Raw genomic sequence first — 21,642 nt, forward strand, 5'->3', positions numbered from 1 at the left:
CCGTTCATGCTCGGCATGGCTTGCTTGGCCTGTCTGCATCCAGTTTGGTTTAGCCAGTGTTCTGTGTGTAGTTTCCCTGTACGTGCCAGCAGCATTGAGCGTACCTTACTAAACGGTATCGGGAGGATCGGTTCCGGGCCAATCGCCCCCGCACCCGATCCTTGTCTGGCGAGCTCGTCCGCGGCGTCGTTACCTCGGGATCCACTGTGTCCTTTGATCCATTGTAAGGTGATCTTATTGTTCTGACATACCTCCATTAGTCGTTCGTGGCATTCGTGTATAAGTTTGGATGTGACTATATGGCTTTTTAGGGCCATTAAGACTGCTCTACTGTCGGAGAGTATGCGGATGGAGGATCCTACTACCTTCCTTGCAGTGATGGCAGCCGCCGCGTTAATGATGCCCATGCACTCAGCCTGGAATACCGAGTTATGGGCTCCTAGCGGAGTGGTGATTGACATGTTCAGGTCTTCTGAAAAGGTTCCAGAGCCTGATCCGCTGTCTGTTTTGGACCCATCAGTGAAGATTCTCAGCTCCCGGGGATTGAGTCCTTCGTAGTTGTCGTCCTCAAATAATTGTATTTTGTACCTTTTGTCAAAGATGGCTTGTTTGTGAATTCGATCCGTGCCCGCCATGAGCACTGGAAATTCGCTGTATACTTTTTCCAGGCATGCTGTGTGAAGAGCTCCTGTGGTGTTAGACCATATATTGAGGGTTCGTAACCTTACCGCTGAGAGACTGGCCTCTTGTTGTATGTGTAGGTGCAGCGGTGAAAGGTTTAGCATGACCTCCATGGCTGCAGTCGGAGTGGACCTCGTGCAGCCAGTGGTGGCCGAGCATGCGAGCCTCTGGAGTCTTTGTAGCTTGTCTCGTACGTTGCCTAGGTTTGTTCTTGGCCACCAAACCAGAGCACCGTAACAGAGTAGGGGGCGGATTATAGTCTTATAGAGCCAAAGGGTAATTTTCGGGTTGAGTCCCCACCTCCTACCAATCATCCTTCTGCACTGCCAGAAGACTACTCCCGCCTTGTCTATGCGTTTGTTGATGTGATTGTTCCAGTTGAGTTTACTGTCGAGCGTTAGCCCTAAGTACTTAACTTCATCGGTCAGCTGTAGCTCAGTCTGGAAAAGTGTTGGTCTGGTAAAGTTGCCAAGTGCCCTTTTATTGGTGAACATTACCATTTCTGTTTTGGTGGGGTTAACTGATAGGTCAAAATCTCTACACCAGCGTTCTACGATCCGAAGAGCTGCCTGGGTGAGGTCGCATACTGTACTGGCAAATTTACCCGATATTAATATTGCCAGATCATCAGCGTAGCCTATTGTGTAGAAGTGTTCCTCGTTCAGTTTGGTTATGAGGTTGTTGACTACTAGGTTCCACAACAGAGGTGACAGAACTCCCCCTTGAGGGCATCCTCGCACCGCCGCTACGGCCTGCGGTTCACCTACATACCTTATTGTCCTTTGATTTAGCATGTTCATGATCCACTTTACTAGTCCGGGTTCAGCGCCGTGGCTTTCCAAGGCGTTCCCTATACTGGAAAAGTGAGTCTTGTCAAAAGCGCCCTCTATGTCAATGAAAGTGCCGAGGCACATTTCTTTGCCGTGGATGGCCCTCTCAATGCGGCTTACAACCATGTGTAGAGCCGACTCCGTAGATTTACCTGAGCTGTACGCGTGCTGGTTGTTGTGCATCGGTATGTTCTTTAGCGCTCGGTCCCTCAGGTCCCTGTCGCACAGTTTTTCCAAGGTCTTCAGCAGGAATGATGTGAGACTGATGGGCCTAAAGGATTTGGCAGCTGTGTAGTCGTTCTTACCTGGTTTAGGTATGAATACCACATTTACATCTCTCCATCTCCTGGGCACGTACCCCCAGGCTAGGCAGGCTGCCATGATGTCGGTCAGGGTTTCCTGGATGAGTCCTAGACCCCACTGTAGGAGAGCGGGGAAGATCCCATCCGGACCAGCCGCCTTGAAGGGATGGAAGCTGTCTATGGCCCACCTGAGTTTCTCAGCGGTGACGACTCTGTGCGCCATTTGCCAGTTGTTGTCCGTTGTACTGTATTCCTCGTCCTGCTGATCTGCATCGGCGAGACTTACGCATCCTGGAAAGTGAGTTACCAGGAGAAGGCGTTGGGTCTCTGCAGGGCTAGATGTGTATGTGCCATCGGGTTTACGCAGTGAGCCCAATTGTGATGTGGGCTTGTGCGCTAAGGTTTTCCTTACCCGGTTGGCGTGGTCAAGTGTTTCAATGCTGCTGCAGAAGTTCCTCCATGACAGGGATCTCCAGTACCGCAATCTCTTTTTGTACCTGGCCTTGGCTTCGTAGTAGTTATCCCAGTCCACCTCAGCCGTTGTGTTCATGGCCCTGTTGAAGAGTCTTCTGGTTTTCCCCCGGAGTCTCTCCAGTTCTGGGCCCCACCACTGGTGACCCTTTATGGCAGTCTTTGCCGGTGGTTTTAAGGGGCACGCCTTGTGGTAGCTGTCTACGAGGGTATCAGTTAAGATATTTACCTGCTGTTCTATCTGAGCCGGTTCCCGAAGGTCATCCCTCGGTGGAAGCCGGTCAAGGCTTTCCCCTAGGACCTTCCTAAAAGTGGCTCGGTCCGTTTTCCTGGGATTCCTCCGGGCGGTTGGTGTGTCTCTAGATGCTAGTAGATTGAAGCGAATCCATCTATGGTCTGAGCAGGAGGCCTCCTGGGAGACTTGCCATCCCATAATTAGTTCACTGACCTCCTCCGAAGCCAGAGTCAGGTCGATAATCGTCCTGCATCGTTTGTTTACAAATGTTGGTTCAGCGCCTATATTTAGAATGTTTAGATTAGTAGTCACAAGATATTCAACAAGTGTCTTACCTCTGTTGTTGCTGGTCTCCATTCCCCACAGTGGGTGGTGTGCGTTGGAGTCGGCCCCGATGATTATTGCGAGGCCTGATCTCTCGCAGTGGCTGACCAGTCGTTGTAGTTCGGCAGGCGGTGGCTCGTCCTCTCCGGGCATGTACGCCGAGGCGAGGACTAGGTCGCGACAGCCTGTTGGCAGTGGAACTTGTAGTTTAATCGCACACAGGTCTCTGGAACAGAATTCAGTGAGCGGTTGTGCAATAATATTGTTAGTAGTTAGGATACATGCCCTAGGGACGGCATGTACCGTGGAGTAGTAGAGCTTACCTTTCGTGTCGGACAGCCCGCGTATGTATCCATTGCCCGCCCATGGTTCTTGTAGGAGGGCAACGGCTGTTGGCAAACCTACCAGGCAGCGTCTGAGTTGGGCCGTAGCGGCCACGCTGTGCTGGAGGTTTGCTTGGATGACACTAGTTGGTGTCCATGTTGTCGGTGGTGGGGGCGGCATCTTGCATCTCCCCTCCCTCCTTGAACATGTCGGCCAACCCCGACACTATCCAAGCCGACAAGTCCTCACCCTCGGATGATGACCCGGCTGGTCCCTCACCAGTGCCAAGGAGCTCATCCTCCGAGAGTTCGGGTATCGTCGGCTTGGGTAGAGGCAGGGGGGCAACTTTCTCCCCGGAGACAGACTTGCTCTGCTCGGAGGTGCCCGCGGCCTGTTCGTTGGGGACCTGTACTCCCGTTACCCTTAGGGTGGAACCTTGCAGGGTGGGAGGCTGGTCCAGGTATTTGCCTCCGGGACCCCTGAACCTGAGGTAGACATTGCCCACCCCACAGTTCAGGGATCTCCCCCTCTCCATGAAGGCGGGGACGAGGTCTTCGGGGATTGTGAACTCGACAAACCACCCCTGGTCTTGCCGTAGTATTTGTATAATGGACCAAGACCCGACCTTGGCCCATTCGTTCTGGTACCTTAGTCCGTCAGCTGCCTGACGGACGTCTTCCCAGGACGAGTTATTAATGTTGGGTATTAGGAGCCCGCACTTAATTCTCCTTGCCATCTCCGACTGGCGAACCGCCTTAAGGGAGATGTCTGGCAGGGTTAGGGCCTGGACACATCGCTGAGACCAGGCGGCCGAGTATTCGTCTTCTGCGAAGACCCTCAGCTGCCCCTCAGCGAAGATGGGCTTGCCCTTGAATTTGGGTGGCCTGGCTCCTACGAGGTTTCTCCTCGCCTCCTCCACGATTGCTTGGTGCAACCCGCGGAGGATGGCGTTGGAGTGGTCAGCGGTGATCTTCCCCGACTTCGCGTCAGTAATGACGATCGTCAGGTCAGATGCCGCTGCTTGTGCGTACGACAACGGTTGGCTTGGGCTCACTAGTCGCTGCTTTTTGTTGTCTCCTTGCGGGGAGAAGGACTCATCTCGCATCCTTTTAGCAGCGGCTCGTGCGAGCTTACCAGGTCGTCGTTTGGAGGGATCTGCGGCCGAACCCGTAGGGCTGTCGCCCGACGTTCCAGCCTTAGGGGGTAGGGTGGAACCTTTTCCCTTCGGCGGAGGCCTGGCAGCAGCAACCTGCTTGTTCGGCGCCGGTTTGGGTGCCGGCTTCTGGGAAGCCTGCACACCCACACCGGTTGCAGAGTGTGTCGGTGTTGGTGTGTTGTCCAGTTGCTGCTCTCGCGCTAGACGAGCTGCACGCCTCTGGTTCTTGTTTTTCTTCTTCTTCTTAGCCACCCCACCTTGACGTTTAACAGGGGGGGGTGGGTTAGAGGAAGAAGAATTCACAGGTCTGGCAGGGTGAGGCTTCCCAGCAGGGGGTCGCTTCTTGGACCTTCGGTCCACTACCTGCCAGTCCTGGAAGGGGTTTGGGCCGGTCTGCTCCCCAGATGAACTGGGTTGCGGACGGGCCGGGGTTTCGGTCTGACGCACTGTCACTGGAACAGCTTGTCTCGCCTGTGTGGCTTCACCATTAGCGATGGACGCTGCTGGATCAGCTTGGGGTTTTTCGTTAGACCTGGTATCCATAGTTCGTAACGATTAACTTCATCCTCATCGGCTCCCACCCTACAAGGGCCCACACCTTGGGAACGCTTACACACACATATAAAAGGTGCTTTCAGTCGTTAGGACACCGACTCGGGTATAGAAGTGAGAAGTTGGCTAGTTGCGCGACATCGGAAATGTGTGAAGGTGGGACGTAGGGTCGTCCAGGTCAGACGCCCTCCGCCCGATTCACCTAAACGCACTTCCTCAGCATGGCCTTTCACCACCGCATCAGCAGCCGAAACTGCCTCTGCGGCCCTCTCACTTCTCGCCGTGAGCCCACCTACGGTTCCTCACTTGACCATTTCCCGGACTGTGGCTAGTAGCCCGGGCTACCGTTTTGCCCGAAATTAGGGCCGAAGCAGACGTGTTACCACGCGGGTTGGCAATGGCTCAATCCCCAGGATCCCGTCATCCTTGCGTACGGCGCTCTACTGTGCAGGTCCTAGCACAGGTAGGTTATGTATAGGTCGTCAGTAGTAACCTACACCTACTGACAACACCAGTGTGGATGTTAGCCGCCACTAGAAAGAGGCACGAATGCCAGTCGCTAGTGACGTTGCCCAGGATGGACCGGGGGTGACAGACGGACCTTTGGGCAGGCCGGAGCCCACCCAAACTTCCCCCTGTCTCCCGCTCGGGGAGGTCATCACACCACTCCACCCCTTACATACAATATTCAATATTAGAGCAGCATAAAGTTTGTAGCATCACGTAGAATCAATTCATCAGTAAAAATGATTGATCATTCGTTGAAAATTTTTTTGAGTGTTATTTCACTCGAAAATAGTCCCTGGGTGGCTGTTTTTGGAGATCGAATATGCGACGATGTTTTCCTTCACCGAAAAGCGACTAGTAAATATCAAATGATATTTCGTACATAAATTCCGAAAAACTCATTGGTACGAGCCGGGGTTCGAACCCGCAACCTCCGGATTGAAAGTCGCACGCTCTTACCGCTAGGCCACCAGCGCTTCCCGGAGTTTATTTCCCAATTCACTAATATTATGAGAGATGCCTGGATTAACAACAAGGTCCCGGCAGGATGGGCACTCACTAAACAGGTGCCAATATCAAAAAAATCACATCCTAAGGCTATAGGGGACTTTAGAAAAATATCAATTTGTAATGTAGGTTACAGAATTTACGCAAATTTCTTATTAGAAAAATTTGACGCCACAATAAAACCACTAGGCAATTACCAAGCCGCGTTTCTAGCTAATAAATTCACTGAAGATCATATTTTTACCCTGCGCCGGGTCCTAGATAAAAACTGGAGGGAAGGTACTGTTTATCGCAGCACTGGATATCGAGAAAGCATTTGACAATGTTGATCTAAACGAACGCCCCCCTCACCAATAGGGTCGTAAAAGCGTGCATGAACGAGACAACGTTTATATCATAGTGCGGACAGTGCTCGGAAGCGGTCCAGAAAGGAAAAGGGGTACAGGGCTGTCCACTGTCTCCTCGGTTGTTCACCATTTTAATGGATGACGTACTACGCACGTTAGAAGAAGAAGACAAAGCTGTCAGACTGGACCAAGACAATGAAATCCAGCTGCCATTAATATTGTCTTACGCAGACGATCTAATTATACTAGTCGCATGTATATGTCGTAGGCCGATCTTACGATCAGGCAGATTGTAATGCTCCTGTGTAATGTTTTGACGATAGTCACATCAAACCAATATATAGGTAGGTGTACCCTTGTTTTGCCGACAAACTTTTCATCGAATATTATTTCATCGACAACGATTCATCGAAACGTTAGTACTAGTAATATTGTTTGGCGTTAATTTGTTTCATATACTATTTATTTCAATTTTTCTTAGTGCGTAGAAATACTATTCAACGAATATTACTTGATCGCTAATTCGTTTCAAATTATTTTAATTGGCACAACTACTAAACATTGCAATTCATTTGTTCGACGTATTACTTTAATACATTTTTATATGTCGTACTACACATTTATACATTTTTCTGTTGTAAGAATTTTAGATTTAGGTTAATGTTAGAACTGCGACCCCACACAGAAACGAACGGCTATCAAAGTCGCTTTAGGTTAGGTTAGAACTGCGACCCCACACAGAAACGAACTGCTTTCAAAGTAGGTTTAGGTTAGGTTAGAACTGCGACCCCACACAGAAACGAACGGCTTTTAAAGTAGGTTTAGGTTAGGTTAGAATTGCGACCCCACACAGAAACGAACGGCTTTCAAAGTAGGTTTAGGTTAGGTTAGAACTGCGACCCCACACAGAAACAAACGGCTTTCAAAGTAGGTTTAGGTTAGGTTAGAACTGCGATCCCACACAGAAACGAACGGCTATGAAAGTAGGTTTAGGTTAGGTTAGAACTGCGATCCCACACAGAAACGAACGGCTATCAAAGTAGGTTTAGGTTAGGTTAGAACTACGACCCTACACAGAAATGAACGGCTTAGTAAGTAAAATTATTGTTACCAATATATTTATAATTTGCCCAACATGAAAATGGCAGCCTTGTAAAATTATATCTTCAAAATTAGAGCACATAGCTATAATCCTCGGAGTAATTAACAATGGAGCCGCCATTAACAGGCGTTCCCCTCTGTCGAAAATAGGCGGCCAATGGTCAACCATATGTCAACCATATGGACTGACGTTTATCTGACATGACGTACCTATACATTTGATGTGCCCCTCCTCCGCAAAAAACGGCAGACTATTTTGTACCGAAAATTTTAGACATGGCGTCTCCGTTGGTTATATCCTCTAAGCTATAATCGCGCAGAGTGAGCCGACTGACGTGATTGCGTTTAGTTTCGTTAACGAAATATTACAAAATGAAATAATTTTACGCGTAATAAATTTTATTAAATACAATCCAAAATGAAATAAGAAAATCCGTAAAGAAATACCACGATATAAACTATATACAAAATAACTCAAGTACCAATTAAAAGTCCCCGATTTAAATTTACTAGTATCGATTCTTCGACGCCATAACTTGTCGATGAAATGAAAATACTTGAAACGTTGTCTTCGAAATAACATTCGATGAAATGTCTGTCGGCAATTCAAGGGTAAACCATATAGGTAGGATAGATTCGTTAGGTTGCTTCAAATGCCCGAAGGGCAAACTGCCCAGAAATAGGAGCCCCGCGTAGCGGGGCTCCATCGACTCAGAAAACGAGTCAAATATTTTCACGTTTCACGATATGCCTAGGAATTTCACGATATACCTGATCTTACGATCGGCCGCCGACATATAGATGTCCTCGACCGTATAGTAAGGAAGTTAAAGATCCTATTAGACACCGTAGGCCTTATGATAAACGTAACAAAAACCAAATTAGTAATAAGAGACCCAACAACAGTCACATCAACCGATCAACAGATTAGGTACCTAGGAGATGCACCCATACAACCAGTAAATGAAATTAAATATCTTGGCACTTATATCACCTCAGGCGGCTTAGCACGGTCGCGTTTTTATCCCTTGTCACCATGCCTGTCACGTTCTAACAAGTATGTAAGTGCGAAAGGGACGCGCATAGCGCACTGATAGTCGATAAAAATGGAACCGTGCTGAGCCCGCAGGTCATGATAGGAGAGCTACGATAAAGACTCGCTGTGACCAGGCTGTAAGAAGCTCAAAGATACTAACAAGATTTATTAAGGATAAGAAAATTGAATGCAAATGTACAAAATGGTCATCTCACCTGCCATGACGTACGGATTAAATGCAACCGCCCTGACCAAAGCTAACAGAGCCCGCCTTAGGCGATACGAAAGACACATTCTTAAGGAAATGCTGCTAGTAGCCAGGGACACCCCGAGGCAAAAAGTTAATGAAATCCTGGAAGGGAAAACAATTACAAAAATTATTAAAGTCCGCCGGCTCTCATACTACGGGCACACACTTAGACGAAAAAACCCTCACCTACTCCACGCAGCTCTGGAATATAAAGAGAAAAAGAGGAAGGAGGGACGCCCGATATATACCTACGTGGGAGGACTCACTTAACCACGACATCCGACACTATACTAACCGACCCCGATCCTATTGGGAGCACATATCGGAAAACAGAAGCAGCCTAAAGAAACAAGCGGAAAAAATATACAAACAACCGGAAACAGACACGGAACCAATATTCATATGCATTGTATAATTTAAGAAAAAGGGTTAACCCATCTGCAGTGCTTACTGCTTACCATGCCTTTGTAACATCCACTCTAAGATACGGCATAATATTTTGGGGCAACTCTACAGACCATGAAATGGCATTTCTAGCTCAGAAAAAGTGTGTAAGATCCTTGTGTGGTATTAGCTTTGAAGAATCCTGTAAGCCTAATTTTCAAAATCTTAAGATTCTAACTCTTCCTAGCCTAAATATATTTGAAATGTGTGTTTTTGTGAAATGTAACTACCATCTATTCTTAAACTTTAGAAGCTCACGATTGCGGGGTAAAATATTACATTCTGTCATACCCAAAACGATGCTATTCCAAAAAAATGTGGTCAGAATGGCCCCAAGAATATTTAATAAAATACCACAAGACATACAATTACTAGAGCTCCATCAGTTTAAAAAAGCCTTGAAACTGTTACTGATTCGAAAGAGTTACTACTCAATAAAAGATTTTTTAGATGATAAGGACTTGTAAATACCTATTATATTTTGACATGCATGTTCTCAACATTTGTAATATGTGTATGCCGTAAGGCGCCACATAGTGAAACTGACTGAACTGTAACACCCTATAACCTATGTTGGACAAATAAATAATTTTGTATTTTGTATTTTTGTATTTTGGAATCAGAGCCAGAGGAAACCGAAAGCGGTGGCGGCACTAGCGGTAGGATATCTAATACGGAGCCCCAAGTGACCTAGCACGCTTTGATTAGATCAGAGACTACGTAATAAAGACAAGATGAAGAAGGAGTGGGGGGGGGGGTATTATTATAAAAAAAAGCAGTCATATTTCCTCACAACCAAGTATTTATTTCACACTAAGTATAGTATCTATCTACCCCATGCTGACTTCACGATGCCTTGTATTCGGGTCGGCTAAAAATTTTCCGTCTCTCCTACTATCCTGACTGCAAACCCTACACTCCAGTCCTATCTACTGGGTGCTCCGGTGTCTCGGGCAGGCTGCGGGCGCCTACGGAGGGGTGGCAGAGGTTGTTGCGTAATAAGCCGGTTTGCGCGCGTACTCTGTTTGATTTCGCGTTTGAGGCTTAACCGGTGTGAGGTGACGCTGACACCTCCATTGCCTCGATGCCGCTTAGGTTGAATCAGCAGTGTCATGCGAGTTTACAGGGCTATATGCCTCAACTTCGCCTCCCCCCTGTAGTCTCCTCTTCCTAGTCCTTGCTGCAGAATCTGCTGGCTGGAGTTACCCCTAGTATCAGTATCAGTATCAGTACACAAAACATTCGGTTAACTTAACCAAACTAACTTTCCGTAAAACTTTATTGTAAAATATTATATTTTTCAATGTAAAATGTACTACAAATTTCACTCAGCTAAATTAAGTCTGAAAATAATGAAGCTGAGGTAACGTATCTACTCGTAACATGAGATAATTTTAAACTGAAATTAGTGCCTTCAGCCCAGTGGCTTTGGCAAAGCTTGGGCAATTTTTGTTTAGTATAGTAGGTATAGGAATGGTAACTAAGTAATTTCAGTTTATTATGTGTGCACATTATTTACTGAAACATCAGCCGTAATAAGTCGATTTCCAAATTTGCGTAAATTTCCACTTAGAAAAACTTCGGAAACTCCTCATATTTTATATTTTTGTATAGGAATGAAAAACGTTGGCTCATTCAAACATAAGTGATAGGTATCTAATCTTTTGATGGCGCCGTTTTCCCAATATTTTCACCTCTTGATATTTATCATGGAAGAAATAATGAGCGCGCCGCGTGATTTTTACCGACATCTCATATAATTATAATTCCTACTAATAAGGTTTTGTAATTTCTAACGGTTATGATAGTAAAAGCCACTCAAAATGCAATAAGGTACGAGAAATTACCCGAGCATTATTCCCTTAATGTTCTGAGTGAGCGGCATTCGAACCATAAAATCTGTCATTGGATTGAAACTATTGATACAGATGTAGGTAGTGCGTAATTGTTTTCCATCGTATTTTCGCGGAAACGTGTTCGTTTTTGTCATGCTACTTAACGGAGACGCCATGTCTATAATTTTCGGTACAAAATAGTCTGCCGTTTTTTGGCGGGGGAGGGGCACATCAAATGTATACGTAACGTAAACATAGCCATGTCAGATAAACGTCAGTCCATACATGTGGTTGACATGTGGTTGACCATTGGCCGCCTATTTTCGACAGAGGGGAACGGCTGTTAATGACCACTCCGAGTGCTACTTCAGTCAACTTCAATACTTTTTGTACCGAGACTGACAAAATAACAAGACACGACGATCTGCCGGATTCGAACTTTAAGATACGTCAATTAATAGATCTAGAAACGATATGGATTAGATGTGTCAGTGTCAAAAGTGACGTATTTGTTTGAAGAAAAGGACATTGGATTCTTAAGAGGATACGGGAGCTGAAATTGAAATATTTTAGGTGAATATATCCGTCTCGCTAACGGAAGTGGCTCCTAAAACTAGTGCGATAGGGACAACGCCAGGTTAGGCGAAATATCCTGCGTAAAAACGAGGTTTCGTACTCGACTGTCTCCTCCTCTTAACCAAATGTAACGAAATGTTGAGATCTAAATCAAATACTAGGATAATTTATGTTAATGAATGATTGTTGTACGATTGCCAGTTTGAAGTATAAGGGATTTTCATACTTAGGACTAAGGTAATAAAAAAAAGTTAAAAAATAAACTACATCTGAAATGACTTCCATCCATAAGGGTAATATTTAAGGGTCGATATAAAAACAACTTAATTAATTTAGTAGTTTTATTCACATTTTAATTTTTACATCCATAAGTCGGCTACTGATATTACAAAAACCTAAGTCTAAAACTACAATTAAATAGTGATACTATTAATAATAGCTTTGCGACACTGATAATAGAAGCAGATGATCTGAATCCCTCGATGCCCTGTCTGATGAGCGGGTACTTGTCCCCGCAGATCCCGCTAAAGTCATCCAAATCCACGGCCCAGTACATTATGCCGCCTAGACCCATTTCCTTGGCGTATTGTGCCTGTAATAAAATGAAATAAATAAATTTAAATAAATTAGTTATGTTTCTCTATTAATAGTCTAGTGCTTTATTTCATGCATGGTGTAAAATAATTTATTTTAAATACAGTCAAATACCCTATTGTGCAAACTTTTGTATGGACTGACGTTCATCTGACATGGCTATTGTATTGCCCCCGCAAAAATCGACAGACTGTTTTTTACAGAAAATGACAGCCAAGGCGTCAATAGATAGTGATATAAATACCTATAGATCTTACCTTAGCATAGATAGTGTTGGGGTTGTCGTAGCCGACCCAGAAGAGGTCCTTGTTGGCATACACGTAGTTTCCCTCTACCTCGGTGATGTTCCATGCAGAAGGATTGTTCTGCTGGTCTTTGCAGAGCTAAAATGCAAAAGGTATATAAAAACTACATTTGAATACATAAAAACTTCAATATTATCTTCTTATAACTTAGAATCCATTATCTCGGCAGTATTTGGACCTGATAAGTCCACGTTCAGATTCGTGGTCGATGTCACAGATAGTGGTGAGGGATTTAGGGTTCTAGCTAAATTGGACATTCCATAGCGTAAATATTGAACAACCAATTCAGCTAGGACCCTAAATGGCTCTTCAATTACGAAGCGTGACTGTACCTGCCCTCACGGTATATTTTTAATTTTCTATTGAAATTAAACGCTTGTCATCATGGCTACGATTTCTCAAGGAATTCGTCAATTGTTTGCGCCTAAAGAAATTTAACAAAAAGGAATTGGACTAATAATTTAAAGTGTCGTGGTTGTAATTCCTCATTTCTATTGGCGTAAAATATTAACTAATGTTATCTTCTTCTTTTTTGTCGTCACACTCTTGTCAGAGTGGTCGAGGTCGTCATATCAGGGCTGGTGGCAAGCTTCACCTATGCTATTCTTCAGCTTCAATGTTACCTTTAATGTTACACCAATGTAGTCAAATGTTGGTGTCAAAGCTACCTACAGGGCTAAAAAAGAACCGTACCTCATTGTAACCAAAATACCCGGGCTCCTCAGTATAAGGGCCGTTTGCTCCCGGCCCGTCGAAAGGCGCCCCAATCCCGGTGTTGTCCAAACTCGTCAGGGTGAAGGATCTTCCGTATGCTCCCAGACCTAGGACCAGCTTGGATGGGGACGCGCCGTTATTGATCCAGACGTGGACAGAGTGGTTCTGTAGGTATTAGAGATATTAATATAACTACTGCTGACTGAGTACAGTAGGTACAATACAATACAATAAAATACAATACAATAAATACAATACTCTTTATTGTACAACTCACGCAGTTTACAATACTCTTAAACAGTACATATTATGGTGCTACTTTCCCTCACTAGTGCGGGAATAAGCACTTTCCGTGTCTATGGCCACAGAATAAATAATAGTACTAGGTACAGAAGACTCACTCTAACAAAACGCGTCTGTTACGATCAGGACAGATATGGCCGCTAGGTGGCGACAGCGCCACGCGCGGCTCATGGCTAGCCACCAAAATTGGTGTGGAACGGATGTACTTGTAGCTACCTGTTGCAAAGCGACGAGATCGCGGAGTGAACCACGCCTGCTATGGCGATATTTTTGAATTTAGATGTGCTGAGTTAGCTTGGTCTATGGACTATAATTGTGTTAAGTCACGTTAAGTAGAAACCGTGGTAAGGGGTCATTTAATGGAATAATAGCTTTGCTTACCACATTCAAGTTGAGGTTGGGGTCATCAGTTTCCTGGGGAAAAAGTGGCGCGTTCACACCTGTCCCCTCGTCCCAGGTGCCGTGATAATCATACGTCATCAGGTTTATGAAGTCCAAGTAACTAAAACGTACATATAGGTAGGTGTATTTAACCGTAATTCATATTCTCAATTTGGTCCAATTTGTCCAATACACAAGTTTAGTCTGTTACTTACTTATCCTTTTTTTCTGAAGTTTAAAATTGAATGCACATAATTTTGATGAAATGTAATAATAGTTTTGGCCGATATGGATCAATATGGCCGATATGGTTTGATTAGGCTCGGAGTATCCTTTACTTTTGGATATACATAGAAAATACACTTTCCTGTATATGTATGACCTACCTCCGTTTAAAGAAAGAAAATAATAAGCTTTTAAAATACCTAAATAAATTACTTCCTACGTTTCGAATACGACATCGTGACAATTAATAAATATAAAGTAACAAATACATATGAAAATGTTAAGAAGCAAATAATAAATGTATCGTGTAATCGTGAAACTTGACGTTAGATTACTCAGATAATACTTTCTATTTCAAGAAGCATTTAAGTACCTATGTATTGTTTAAATCCGTACTTATTGAGTTCTGGGACGTCATAAGACAAGTCAATGTGGTACTGTGTGACGGCCACGGCGGAGGTCAGTAGGTATCCTTTAGGCGTGAACGCTTCCTTCAACTCCTTTACCAACAAAACGAACTTTTCCTGAAACATAGCAATGATACGCTAATTAGTAGTTGTTTATTTTACATTACTGTTAATATTATTGATTAATTCAAATTCCAAAGTGTAGGTGAACAAAATAAAACGTAGAAAGGTGTAAAATATGGCTTACTTAACCCCTTGAAAGCCAAGAACACCTAAAGTCGTCGTTGCTAGTCGTGCCCACCGCGCCATGGACAACTATAGGTGTTATGGCGTACGCTTTCAAAGTAACCTTCACTCATTCAAGTAAGGTTTACATTAGCTCGCTTGCGCCCGGGACCTTGGCGTGTGAGTGACGTTTTTGTTTATTTTAACGTATAGCGTTCAAAGGGTTAAGAATGTTTATGTCATAAACTCAGCAGCTGGACATATTTACTTACAGCTGTTTTGTAAGAATATATGTGAATGTGTGGACCTTGGAAAATGTTATGCGAATTACCTCAAAATTACTATTTAATATTTTACATAGTCCATTCGTGTAAAATTTCGGAGTAATAAAAGCGTAAAGGTAGTGGCCGGATGCTTTAAATTAGCCAAAACTGACCTTGTCAGACTCTAGGCCTCCTCTTTGCGAAGGGTACTCCCAGTCCAAATCCAAGCCATCGAAGCCATTGGTGTCGATGTAGTCGTACAAGTTTCTGATGAAGGTTGCCCTCAGAGTATCGTCGTTGACCACCTGGTCAGAAGAATAATAATATAGCCCGTTTCGAACTTTAAGATACGTCACTTAATAGATCTAGAAACGATATGGATTAGATATGTCAGTGTCAAATGTGACTTTTCTTCAAACAAAACCGTCACTTTTGACACTGACACATCTAATCCATATCGTTTCTAAATTTATTTAGGTATTATATCGAATGAGAATTTACCTATTAAGGTACCTAAATACAGGGTGAAATTTTAACCATCACCGTTCATACTATCTACGTAGTGATTTTATAGGTCATACTGAACAACTTTTATTATGGGACCAATGCCGATATCGCGAAACAAATTTGGCTGTTTCATACATTCCGGCTGACGTGATGTCGCTGATTTCTATGGGACAGCCGACAATTTTTTTGCGATTTTGGCATTGGTCCCGTAATAAAAGTTGTTCGTTAAGATCTATAAAGTCGCTACGCAAAGTATGAACATTGGTTAAAATTTCACTCTGTATATGCTGAATCGTCATATCAGAATTCTTGGACATTTCATAATGTTCTTACCGGTGAAAAGTTATCCGAACCTTCGACCCAACCGCCAATAGCAGCCAAGATTTTTAAATTAGCATTGGACTGTTTCAAGGCTATTAGATCCGCTACGGAATCTGAAAACAGATGTACAAACAATTAATGGCGCTATTATTTTGAAGTTCGTGGTGCGGAAAAACAAGCGAGGCCTACACACGACGTGATGAAAACATGAACTTTTGTGAGACGATATGTTCATTCTATTTGGCAGCAGCCAACTGTCAAATCAGCAATATGACCCACACCCACTAGGGCCCCGCCACGCCACAGTCATGCACGGAGCGAATATGGATGCATACCTATCAACAATGTTATAGGTATTTATTTACAGATAATCGCAGGAAACCGAATCGCGGATAAGACGGCCTCCTTAAAGCGTGAGGAATGGGTAGATAATGTGAGTGCAGAGATCCAAAGGTCCACTTTACTCGTAAGTCGCTGACTCCGAAGCATTCGGCTCTGAGCCTCGCGTTGGTAAGCAAGCGTCGTCATAAGTAGCCGTCTAACAAATATTCAGCAAATAGGCTACAGGGATACTAAATATTTAAATTTTTTACAAGTAGGTAATAAAAGTAACCAATAATTACAAAATAAACAACAAATATGAGTATTGATTACCAAAACCATACCGATTGATTAGTGTCACTTACTACTTTTCTCTTCATGCGTTGATTCAAGAGGGTAAATCAGATTCCCTGTAGGCCCGTCTAGCGTCAGGAAAGAGTAGACGATGTGTGTGCAGAGATCCGTGGGTAAGTCGCTGACTCCGAAGCGGCCGGCTCCGGGTCTCGTATTGGCCCATTCGCCGTAGTAACAGAAGACCACACCGTCTGATTAAAAAAAATAGGTAGGTATATACTTTGTCTAAATTATCTACAGCGACTTTTTCTATCAGTCAGGGTTCCGTTCCACTTTCCATCTCTCTCAACTCCCTACTTTCTCTTTTTCCCTTTTGTAATAAGCATGAAGTAATAAGCATGTGTAGGTATAATTATAGGTATATGGGTAGGTAGTACACTTGATCACATACATAAAATAATTACTTAATCTAGTTTACAAATCTATAAATTACGTAATGGATGATTTTGATTACATTTAGATTTATTTAGGTAGAGTCTGGCTACTGAAATATTACACAAAAGTTTGGCGGGAAATTCTAAAAATCTTGGGCTGGTCACACTTTGTGTAGTAGGAATTATAGTTTTGATACTAGAAAATATTTTTGATTTTCTGCGCACACGTAAGGCACCTAAGGATATAAGTTAAATATACGTTGACGTGCACTCAAAGTCAGCTCACATAATTACTACCACTATGTAAAGTACAGTCAACGATAAACACATTTGTTAACACTTTCTCACCATATACCATTGTAACAAGACGAAAAATTAAATGTAGTGTAAATAAGACCTAGCTCGATAATAATATTAATCCATCGCCAAAAAAAAATACATAAGTACTATGCCAAATATGCTAAAACACTAAGTATCAAAATATTTATAGAGCACCAACCTCCTAATTTGTTTACATTTGTTTAGGAGTTGTAGTTTTTCGTTATACAACGCTACACGTCGACTTCGCACATTATCGTAATTATTTACGAGCTTAAATAATAGTTTGCGAACCTCATTCAGTATAGATATTATTAATATTATTTAAAATAAACCCCTTATAAACCGCAAACAATTTGAATGAATGACATAAATTGACAACTGACTTTTAGCTTTTTTTTTAAATTACCAGACAATTGGTGATACAACAACGAAATATCTGTCAACAATTTTTGGCTAGCCAGACTCTATATCGTAATGATAAAATTAAATTATGTATATTATTATGACTCTAAAGTAGATGTTTAAGTAGATATGTTGGTGTATGTAGGTACTGTAGGTACAATTAAGCGTCCATTATATTAATTCAAGGTGTTTATATGTTTATTTTAACAAGTACTTTGCTAAGGGACTTTAATTTAAATCAAGACATCTGATCGCTGAAATGTTTGAAGCCAGACAATTATTTATCGATTTCGGGATTAACTATTTCCATAGACAACTTCCATAGAAAGGTTTCCTGGCCACTGCCATATACACAAAAATACAAATAAGCACAATAAAAGCCTAAATCCTGAGCCTAAATCTATTTATAACATTTTGAAACCTTGTCTAAGGGCTCAAAATCCTTTATTTATGCTTTAATTCTATATTTATACTTTCGTGAAAATAACTGCGATCAGTCAAGCCCAATTTTACGTTTTGAAATTATAAGTAAAGTCGCAGTTTTCATAAGCAAATAATTAATAGGTATGTAAAAATATATTTCAAATGTCGTCTACAACATATTAGTCTAATAAAACATGGTCTTCTCTTCCCAGAGTGACACAAGCCTACGTCACAATAACATTGCCACTTTATATAGCGCTATCGCATATTATCATATAGCGCTGTCGCATGATAACGTAGGCTTGTGTCAGTCACGTGACCACGAAAAGACGGGAAGAGAGTACCAGGCGGAGTATATTATTATACCATGGTCTACAACCTTTGGTAATTTTCGCGGCGTTGTACGAGTACAATACAAGAGTTGTCAGTCTTCTTTAAAATAAATACTAGACTTTATTCTATATCTGTTAAGTATTTAAAACAATGTATTTAGGTACACCCATCGAAATAAAATCAAAATTCCTAACACAATTGTATGACGACGCGTGGCGAGATTGAAAACTAATGACATGAAATATACTTACCATTTTCTGCGGATTTTCCCAAGCTAGGCCAAGCCAAGCTGCCGCCAAAACACAGCAACGCACACAAAAAGAGTACACGCGTCATTGCAAGCTATTGCTAACACGTAACTAATCTTATTGCTTGCTAATTTGCCGATGTAAATATTATCTTTGAGATAACATACACGGGTCCTAATCAAACCCGACATCACAATAAGCAACAATAATAGAAAGATAATGATATCATAAAATTATTCCAAATGCGTCAATCAATCAGATGTGGATTTGCGAAAAAACCAAATCAAATTCATTAACCAGACGCGTGCGTCTTGATAAAAATAAACCTACAAGAAAATGGTTGTCGAAATGTTCATACGAAATTCCATCATATTAAATTAAAATCAACTACGACGATGCTTTTTAAATTCAGATGATGGCTGTTAATCATTAAAAATAATCAAACTAAAAAATTAACGTTTATTCTTATTTAATTCACAAAGATGCAACTTCATTTGTTAAGTTTTTGAATCATCAGTTTTATTTGCACTTAAGATGCTTTAAAAAAAATACAAGGAAATATTTTTTATGTAAAGTATTTTCAAGATTCATTGGGTCATAAAGCCACCAGCATGCACATGACTGCTGCATGCAGTTAGCATTTTGTATTAAGATGGTATTATTTTGTGACCTGCGTATTAAAAATAATAATTTGATACTTTTATCTAACTTTAATTAAGTAAGTATATCTTTTATCCAGCTCCTTCGAGTAAGTCCTTATGCTGTTAAAACTTAAAAGGCAAATTACCCACAGGAAAACATACGGACATTCATAACTGTAACAGATATGCTGGTGGATAGAACAAACTTGTTCAGCTCATTAGGTAGGTACACAAAAATAAATTAAATAAAAATGATAATGAAAATCGTTTATTTCCGAAAGATATTCACTTGGATACAGTTTTTACAGAACTCCACACTAGGCAATGCCTGTCCCGTGATCCCGTGAATGAACAACAGTTATTATGATAAATACTTATTCGATAATAGAGCATTAGGTAAAAACCCATAAATAGATCCAGCCGGCTTATATCCACCGATAATAATCAACTAAAATTGGTACATATATCGATTAGACACCTAGGCAACACGTAGAACCGGATACAAGTACTTATGTACATACTTACTAGCTTGATAATTATAAACAAGTAGGTACCTACTTGTAGTCCATAAATCTTTTGAAAACTCATTACCTTTCGCTGCCTTAACTTGCCTTTATTATGGTAGTATAATATATTATGTATGTATGTATATACATATTTATTATACATATTAGGTAGGTCTGTATGTATAATATTAAAGTAGGTATATAATTGTTTACGTCTTCAGTTTGTTGAATTAAATGTATATCGGCACTAGGTACCCGTTCAATGTTTTAAATTCTTAGTTACTTGCTACCCAAAGATTGTTTGGAAGACATCGCTTCATAGCGATAAGATGTTTTTGTTACCTAGCTTTTAACTGTATTTCATTTTCTGTGTATTTTTAACTGTATTGTGCACAAGAATATTTACATAGTCACATTTGATTCCTAGACGAATCCAAGTAAGTAGTAAAGCGACCCACTCCACCATTTTGTTGCTCGAACAAAATGAGAGCGCTAATAGTTTCAGGGTGAAATGAGTTGAGTTGACCAATAATATATTTCTAAGACCAAGTTAAAATTGTACATAAAACAACTAACAGGATACTGATTGAAACTTTACCGATTTTTACACATTATTAAATTGTACGCCGTCCTCGAATCGTCGGAGGTAAATCTTAAAACTTAAATATGTGATTAAGTCCCGTTGTAGAATTGTATGACTAACAGGATGTAAGTAATAGTACATTATTGTCGAGGCTCGGAAGTAGCTACTTGCAGGCTGAGGATTCGTTTTAAACGGACGACCTTGGGAGTCCGTTTAATTGAATCCGAAGCCAGCAAGTAGCCTTCCAGCCGAGTCATATATAGTGCTTTTCTCAAAAATGGTGCAAGAAATATAAATATCATAGAAATATTTTACAAAAGCAACTTTCTTACGTATATATTTTCACAGAAAAAAGTAGAAACAATTGAAAAAATTAGCTTTGCCGCCTTTTTATTTTTTTAATAAAAAAATAGAAGTGTATTTTTCTGCCGAAAATACGCCAACCTATTTGAGACAGCTAAATAGTCGCGGTACTAATCATCTGTTTGGCTGTTTAATGGGCCTGTGCCTTCATTTGATATGGCCATTTCAACTTTTAAAAAGTTTGGAACTCGAAAAATAATGGAATTTGTATGCAACATTGCAGTCCCAAAATCGAGACTGCAATGTTTTTAACTTTTTAATTTTTGACTGACCATAAACTACGCGCTTCGCAACCTATTTTTTAAACGGCAAAGTCGACTTTGCCGTCCATTTTTGAGAAAAATAAATTTAAGGTATTCCGTGAAATATCGAAGATGAATGAAAAAGGTAGCTTAAGCTAAGTGGGAAACGGACTCCCGTTGCGCGGGCATCGTACCCTACCACTGTTTACAACGTTTTTCTAATTTTCTTTGGACCAAACGGTTAAGCGTGAATTTTTATTTTGCCGTATGTTTCTCTAGTTTCTAGATATAACCAGACTAAGGCATAGAACGCACTGAGATTAATTTCTAGGGTTTCCAGTCCAATTTCTTGCTGTTTCAAGCAAGTGCGTGCGCTTATAATTATAAAGCATGCCGCACGTTACAATTTTTGCGTTTCTGAAACTGAAACTGAAAAAAGCCTAAGCTTGATTACAGCTTGGTTAGACTATTAGTTTACGTACGGTTTTGGGGTTTGGTGTCTTAAAAAAAGGGGCCCTGAATGTTTTTACAATTCTTTTGAAATCAAAGACTAAAGAGAGAGCAGAGAAGGCGAGATTAAGATGTTTTTTCCCATATAACTTTAAACTCTCGCGTTTTGTACACATATTTAATTAATAAATAACAAAATTAAATAGAATTAAGTTAGAATTTAAGGTAAATCGCGGTAGACCCGATTGTGTAAATAAATATGTTTTTCCCATGTTCCTTGGCACCTGTGCCTGTGCCCACACTAGGTACCTACCGTCGCTAATTGTTGAAATTTGAACAGATTCCACCACTATACAAT

At 41.7% G+C, this 21,642-nt stretch overlaps 2 protein-coding genes across 2 annotated transcripts; both read right to left on the reverse strand.

Annotated features, from left to right (window-relative positions):
• Positions 1-2,896: 2,896 nt before the first annotated feature.
• LOC134794798 (uncharacterized) lies at positions 2,897-5,103 on the reverse strand. The gene is made up of 2 exons (XM_063766593.1): positions 3,167-5,103; positions 2,897-3,028 (listed from the first exon to the last, which is right to left on the reverse strand). Exon 1 carries the CDS (start codon positions 4,864-4,866, stop codon positions 3,310-3,312), a length of 1,557 nt encoding a protein of 518 aa, XP_063622663.1. The 5' UTR covers positions 4,867-5,103; the 3' UTR covers positions 2,897-3,028; positions 3,167-3,309.
• A 6,760-nt stretch (positions 5,104-11,863) lies between these two features.
• Positions 11,864-18,587, reverse strand: LOC134795135 (acidic mammalian chitinase-like). The gene is made up of 9 exons (XM_063766967.1): positions 18,503-18,587; positions 16,410-16,589; positions 15,736-15,836; positions 15,069-15,200; positions 14,397-14,524; positions 13,776-13,896; positions 13,071-13,256; positions 12,330-12,455; positions 11,864-12,070 (listed from the first exon to the last, which is right to left on the reverse strand). The coding sequence occupies exons 1-9, from the start codon at positions 18,585-18,587 to the stop codon at positions 11,864-11,866; spliced, it is 1,266 nt and encodes a 421-aa protein (XP_063623037.1).
• Positions 18,588-21,642: the final 3,055 nt, after the last annotated feature.

The sequence above is a fragment of the Cydia splendana genome, chromosome 11 (assembly GCF_910591565.1).
Source record: "Cydia splendana chromosome 11, ilCydSple1.2, whole genome shotgun sequence".
Lineage (NCBI taxonomy): Eukaryota > Metazoa > Arthropoda > Insecta > Lepidoptera > Tortricidae > Cydia > Cydia splendana.

Excerpts from the sequence above, each read along its gene's own strand:
- LOC134794798 (XM_063766593.1), bottom strand. The coding sequence starts at position 4,866 with ATGGATACCAGGTCTAACGAAAAACCCCAAGCTGATCCAGCAGCGTCC.
- LOC134795135 (XM_063766967.1), bottom strand. The coding sequence starts at position 18,587 with ATGACGCGTGTACTCTTTTTGTGTGCGTTGCTGTGTTTTGGCGGCAGC. Across the intron at positions 14,525-15,068 it reads GAGGCCTAGAGTCTGACAAG|GAAAAGTTCGTTTTGTTGGT; the intron begins GTCAGTTTTGGC and ends GCTATGTTTCAG. Across the intron at positions 12,456-13,070 it reads GGTATTTTGGTTACAATGAG|CTCTGCAAAGACCAGCAGAA; the intron begins GTACGGTTCTTT and ends TTTGCATTTTAG.